The sequence below is a fragment of the Cryptotermes secundus genome, unplaced genomic scaffold, assembly GCF_002891405.2.
Source record: "Cryptotermes secundus unplaced genomic scaffold, Csec_1.0 scaffold1525, whole genome shotgun sequence".
Classification (NCBI taxonomy): Eukaryota; Metazoa; Arthropoda; class Insecta; order Blattodea; family Kalotermitidae; genus Cryptotermes; species Cryptotermes secundus.
In genome coordinates, this window is record NW_019724771.1 from 465,518 (window position 1) to 472,678 (window position 7,161).

At 39.0% G+C, this 7,161-nt stretch overlaps 1 protein-coding gene across 2 annotated transcripts in view; it reads right to left on the reverse strand.

Annotated features, from left to right (window-relative positions):
• The window catches only part of LOC111863050 (haloacid dehalogenase-like hydrolase domain-containing protein 2), a 12,009-nt gene extending 5,285 nt beyond the window's left edge, over positions 1-6,724 (reverse strand). Inside the window, exons 1-4 of one of the 2 annotated variants that reach the window (XM_023849000.2) lie at positions 6,510-6,724; positions 6,284-6,422; positions 3,409-3,572; positions 1,883-2,093 (exon numbers count right to left, since the gene is read on the reverse strand). In XM_023849000.2, the coding sequence (XP_023704768.1) occupies positions 1,883-2,093; positions 3,409-3,572; positions 6,284-6,422; positions 6,510-6,694 (699 nt within the window). In that variant the 5' untranslated portion in view covers positions 6,695-6,724. The remainder of the gene's footprint in view (positions 1-1,882; positions 2,094-3,408; positions 3,573-6,283; positions 6,423-6,509) is intronic. The other variant, XM_023848999.2, reaches the window with a different exon arrangement.
• Between the last annotated feature and the right edge of the window lie 437 nt (positions 6,725-7,161).

Below are 7,161 nucleotides of genomic sequence, written 5' to 3' on the forward strand. Positions count from 1 at the left end.
CCTTTCTGTCAGAGAGGTCCTCCCTCCTCTGTCAGTGGTACCAGTACTTCCCCCATCTACCGGAGGCATTGGAAACTACTTTGGGCGGGAAATTTTTGGGCAAATTTGGCTCAGAGGCCTCCTAGAGACATGAGGTACTTTTACGTGCCGTAAATCTGACACGGGACCCACGGCTTAAAGTCCCTCCCGGAGAACTTGTTCCCTGAATTTTTTCGCCCTTAAAAATTCCACGACCTCCGCCGGGTTTGAACCCGCGTACCTTGTTTCTGGCATGTACTATAAGCATCACTATTTATAAAATAAATGAGGATGAGGTGGGCAGGGCATGTAGCACGAATGGGGGAGAAAATGAATTCATATAGGATATTGGTGGGAAACCTAGAAGGAAAGAGACCACTGGCAAGACCAACGCATGGGTGGGTGGACAATATTAAAATGGATCTTAGAAATAGGATGGGATGGTATGGATTGGATTGATCTGGCTCAGGATAGGGACCAGTGAACACGGTAATGAACCTTTGGGTTCCATAAAATGCTGGGAAATTCTTGAGTAGCTGCAGATTTTGCTTCTCCTCAAAAAAGGCTCAGCTCTGTAAGTAAGTACATAGCTCAAGCAGTTAGTTGCTAGCTTCCCACCGCAGCGGCCCGGGTTTCATCCCAGGTCTGGTCAAGCGGGATTTGTGGTGGACAAAGTGATGCTGGGGTGGGTTTTCTCAGAGTACTTCGGTTTCCCCTGCCAATCTTCATTCCACCAAATTCTCCATCATCATAATCACCCGGGGCAGGCTACAATAGGCCAATCAGTGGCCGCTGTGCTGAGTGAACCCAGTTGGACTCCATCCCCCACTAAGCGAATTAAAAAAAAGTAAGTAAGTATTTATAATATAAATACTAATAATATTCAATACAGGAAAAGCAACATATTGCCAACTGAATTTGATATATATATACCGAGTGTAAATCATTACTGTCCTCAGTGAATAAATGTAATTTGTAGCTATTAGAACAACAGTCACCTTGATCATCCTACCATATTCGAATGTGATTTTATTATCCTTCTTAAATGACCTACATCATGGCCTTGGAATCCTATTTAAATGCCCAACAGGATAAAATCCCAAAAATGTCACATCAGACTCGTGATATAGCTCTCTGCCTTTCGCTGTGTCCACAAGTTAAGTCTGTTCTTAGCACACAATGGATTAAAATATCATTTAACAAATATGTCTAACATGCATATTAGTTTTCATTTGAACACTTCATCTCCACATCAAGCAATGATTTTTGCATTTTGGTTCCTCTTTTACTAAAAACTAAGCTTTGGATCTGATATGTATTTCCTTCCATAGCCTGCATGGCTTTTCAGTTCTCCTGCCATGCATAAGTAGCAAAGTGAAATTCAAAACTGAGATGGATCAGACATACTGGGACGGGAGAAGAGTGAGACTCAGTCCCTTGGCACTGTAGCCTTGAACTGGTGCCAATGATGAGTATGGAATGATGACTGGCAGTGAAAAATCAAAGTATTTAGGGGAAAACCTGCCACAGTGCCACTTTGTCCCCCACAAATCCCAAAAGAACTGTTATCAGGTTGAACTCAGGTCTGAATGTTGAAAACCTGGTGACTACTGCCAGAACTATGGCACAGTTCAGAGGTCCAATCAAAACATCACTCAAAATTCACAGTACTTACTCAGTTTAATTGAGCTTGACACTATAATGTTAATAAACAGGCTGATTGTGTAAGAGTTCATGTTTGTAAGGTTTTATTGTATCTTTCATCTTCTGAATTTTTTAAATCTTTCCACAGACCAACAATATGAGAAATACCGCTAAGAAATAGTTATTACTACAGAACATATTCACAACATATACGACTTACATCACCAATCATGACTGCATGAGCTGGATCGGTATCTCCAAGAGCACTCTGGAAGAATGCTGATGATGGCTTGCCAACTACTTCACTGCGACAGTCTGCAGCATACTCCAGACCCCTCACAAATGGGCCTGGTCCTAGAGCAAGCCCATCAGAGCGTTTGTAATAGCGCCCATAATGAATTGCTATCAAAGGAGCCCCATTCAACAGTAACCTGCAATAAAACAAGTGATGAAGTTCCTTAGGTTCTAACTAATCCTTGAGAATGAATCCAGTTTCTTAATACAAATTTGGTGAGCTCACATGTGTAGCAACAAGGAATTCATCCCATTAACTTCATGGCACCTTGCCCCAAAGATTCCTTATTGTTCCAGAATTAAGACCACATAAGCCAGCTATCGGCTCCTACAGTATATAAGTCAATCTATTTCACAACTCAGGTTTGCATAAATTGCTGCTGGCCTTCGCCAGCACAGTCATTCTTGGCCCCACAAGAACCATGGCCTTATTTTTCTGCCTCATGCCTCTGAGCTGATTTCACAACTCATTTTCCTACAACCTATTTTTATACTATCCTCCTACCTATGCCTAGGTCTCCAAAAGTGGTTTCTTTTTTTTTATTAATTGCTTCATTTCCTTGATGCTTGATCCAAGTCATACTCCTGCCATCTTTTTTGATTTATTACTACCCTATTCCTAATCCTCTCTAACTCATCATGCTATAGAATCTTCTGTGAACCTACTTACTTGAGTCTACAACAAATATTCCGTTACAAAGCCCAAAGCTTCACTGTAATCACCACAAAAACTCACTGCCAGGTTCTATCATGTGTTGTTTCATATCACCATAATAAACTTCCTTAACATTCATTTCCTTATTATTTCATCATTCCTGGTACTCATTTCTATTAGAGGCTGAGTAAACCCCAGGGCCTAGAGCAGCTGGAAGGATTAGGTCAACTGGATGTCTAGACAATGTGGGACCCTCAACGTCTCACAACCCTATGGGCCTTCACGGCCTGTTACAGGGATAGCTTTACATTTACTTTTACTTTTTTCATCATTATCTTGATCTTCCAAGTGATCTACTTCCATGAGATTTCCCTATAAAAAACTGTTATGCTAATAATTCTCATTTGAACAGTGTATGACACTGTCAAGTCCATAATTTACCTGTGCTAAAACTGTGTCCATTTTTTGAATCCTAAAACTTTCAGTTTCGGTGGAGATGAATGATCCAATTTATGCACAGGAAATTCCACATTTAGACCTCATCTAGATTTTGGATTCTCTGACCTCAACTTATGGCTTTTGGAAGCTCTCTCTCATTGAGACAGCTGATTTTCATTATATTAATCTTGCTGTCCACTAATATTTATGCAGGCAGCAAGTTTCTGGTACCATAATTTGTAGATACTTTCATAAGCTGCCAAAACTGTTTTCTATGATTAATGTATTTTTAAAAAATCTACAAATCTAAAACAAAAATTACATCATAAGTTTACAACAATAGGTTTGATGCTACACACCTGAAAGCTTTATTGAGCTGGCTATAGTTGAACATATTTGGAGCGAGGCCTATCACGACAGCATTTTGCTCTTCTTCCTTGAAGTCAGTAAGACCAGAAAAATCTTCTAATGCTGCATCATCCACCATCAGCATCGGTTGCAAATTACGAGACCGCAACAGATCCTACACAAGAGTGAAGGTTCATTCTGCAGTCACAATATACGCAATGTACTGTCCATGCTATTAGACCTAGCTGTTATCAGCAGAACACACAGTTGATATGGTCAAATCCACTTACTTACTTACTCACTTACTTACTCATGGAGCTGAGCCCTTCTGGAGGAGCCGCCAAATCTGCAGCTACTCAAGAATTTCCCAGCATTTTATGGAACCCAAAGGTTCATTACCGTGTTCACTGGTCCCTATCCTGAGTCAGATCAATCCAATCCATACCATCCCATCCTGTTTCTAAGATCCATTTTAATATTGTCCACCCACCTACGCCTTCATCTTCCCTGTGGTCTCTTTCCTTCTGGCTTTCCCACCAATATCCTATACACATTCCTCGTCTCCCCCATTTGTGCTACATGTCCTGCCCACCTCATCCTCCTTGACTTGATCGTTCTAATTATACTTGGAGAAGAGTACATGTTATGAAGCTTCTCATTATGCAGTTTTCTCCAACCTCTTGTCACTTCATCACTCTTTGGTCCAAATCTCCTCCTCAACACCCTGTCCCAAACACCCTCAGTCTATCTTTCTCCCTTAATGTTAGAGACAAAGTTTCACACCCATACAGAACCACAGACAAAATTATAGTTCTGTATATTCTAATTTTTATGTTTTTGGACAACATACGAGAAGACATAATGTTCTGGACTGAATGGTAGCAAGCATTACCCGAGTTCAGTCGCCTCTTTAATTTCCTCCTCAATCACGTTTCGATTTGTTATCGCCGTTCCCAAATATCTGAACTGTGCCACATTTTCAAAACATCTGTTTCCTATCTTTATGTCATGATTTTGCCCTGCATTTTGGTAACATATACTTAGTTTTCTCTGTGTTTACTTCTAGAGCAACCTCTTTACTTGCGTCAATTAAAGTTTGTGTTTTTCTTTATGGTGTCTACATTATCACCCAGTAGACTCACATCATCAGCATAGGCCAAAAACTTGAAGTGTCCCGTTTAGTTTCAGTCCCACCTGGTTTTCCTGGACCTTCCTAATGGCATATTCTAATGCAAAGTTGAAATGGAGTGGCGATAAAGCATCTCCTTGTTTTAGACCATTCTGGACAGGAAATTTATCAGACAAATGTTTACCTATACGGACTTCACTATACGTTTCGTTTAAACACATTTTAATCAACCTAACTAGTTTCATGGGTATCCCAAACTCTATCATAATATTGTACAATACTTCCCCCCTAACTGAATCATAGGTCTTCTGGAAGTCTATGAATAGCTGATGGACTGTCTCATCGTACTCCTAATTTTTCTCCAGTATCTGACGAATGCAAAAGATCTGATCTGCAGTTGACGTTACGTCGGAACCCGCACTGATGATCCCCAATAATTTCATCTATATATGGACTTAACCTTGAAAGAAGAATATTGGACAAAATTTTATATGAAGTTGATAGCAAATCCACTAACAGAAATAAAGATTGTAGGGTGTGCATGGATCATAACCAGGCCTTAGTTACAGTGCAACACCCTTCCCCTCATAAAGAAACTGCAACCACTACCATGCTACTTCTTAAATATTACTAACGTATCCATCAATAATACAACTTTAAAAACATTAGGAATATGTTGTTCACTAAAAATGCATTTTAATACTATGACAGTTCAAGTCAATAAAATGCCCTACATGTTAAAAGTGAATGTTCACACTCCTCAAGTTGTTTTCGTTTTATATAATTTATCTTCACTACATGTTTCGGCCTCACTGGGCCATTATCAGGTGAATTCTATCCTTGAGTGAGACCACTGCACTGTATTTGTTTCCCCTGCTTCTCTTGTGCACGCCATTTACTTCATGCTAGTTGTTAAATTTAATTTTTGTTCAGCCATTTTGTATGTTACAATGATAAGAGCTGCAAAATAGCTGGATAAAAATGAAATTTAAGAACTAGCACAACAGACCACTGTAGGTCGTGGTGCAAGAGCCAAGAAGGCCCACTCCCTATACATAACAACTAGCATGCAGTAAAATGACGTGAACACGAGAAGCACAGAAAACAAATACAGTGCAGTGGTCCCACTCAAGGATAAAATTCACCTGATAATGGCCCAGTGAGGCCGAAACATGTTGTGAAGATAAATTATGTAAAATCATTCCATCAAACTCTCCATAACCATAACCACCCAGGACATATATCATTCGAATCATAATTTTATTATCTTTGTATACTATTATATCATTGTGTTATACATTGTATTATTATTATTATTATTATTACTATTATTATTATTATTACTTATTGTATTGTAAAGTATTTGACTTGTCCTATATCATGTACAATGATCCATGGATATGATATGAAATAAATAAATAAATAAAACCAAGACAACTTGAGGAGTGTGTACATTCACTTTTAACGTGTAAATTTATATGCTAACATAATAGCCTATGGGCATATTATTGATTTGAACTGTCATAGTATTAAAATGCAGTTTTAGTGAACAACATATTCCTATGTCTTTTTAAAGTTATATTACTGACGGATACATTAGTAAAATAGGATAATGTCTCAACATAACAGGAAGCTGAAATATAATGCTACTTCTTGTCATACATCTCATGCACAAAACTTGGGCCAGGCATTAAAACACGGTCTCTATAAGCCATTCTGATACCAGCCCCCTTGTTTATGTGTAACAAATTTCACACCTGTGCTGCCCACAGTGAGCTCCATATTTCACCTTCTTTTAGTTCAAACCCCAGGCCTATCAATCTTTCATACAAGCATCGTCTGGATTCTTTTGTTGTGTTTGTCACGAACTTAATGGGAATATTTGAATGTCGCAACCTGGAACAAAAGAAAAAAAAAACGTGAAAGTTGTGTTCCCTAACAATAACACTACCTTAACCAATTTCCATGCTACAGAAAGCACACCTCTTTAAAGCGTCTACAGCTCCTGGTATAGCAGTATCTTCAACGTGCAAGGTCCCACTTAAATCTATTAATACCGCTTTTACAGGTACTTTGCCTGCGGCCATTCGTATTACTTCTTTCAACCTCGTAATTAACCGCGTTATATTACACTTCCATCCAATTGATCTAATACACTCTAATAACATCACAAATAGTGACAAATGTCTGATTCATATTCGATAGATGGCAGAACTCTCCGTACTCATGCCGACATCTGCCAACATTATTTAGTACTAATTGAGCAAAACTGCTTCCGTTGTGTTCGGAGCATTATTGAAGTACTTTCTGTAAATAAACAAAATAAATCACTCAGCCTGCAGTTTGCTCGATCTCCTTTTCGACCCTGAAGATGCAGGTAGTAACCCTGAAAATGGGGGCAGTATGTTCCTCCGAAACGTAGAACATTTATCGGATTATACGGCGTCACCGCTGTGAGAACCTAAAACCCGAAACATATTTTTTTCTGATATTATGAATTGAACCCGAGCGCCCTGGGTGAGAACTATGTATCCTAACTACCAGACTATATCAGAATATAAATACATTTTCTGGGCTAGTTTCAGCCACACGGGTATTGGAAAGAACGATACGAAAATGTAGTTGCTTTGTATCA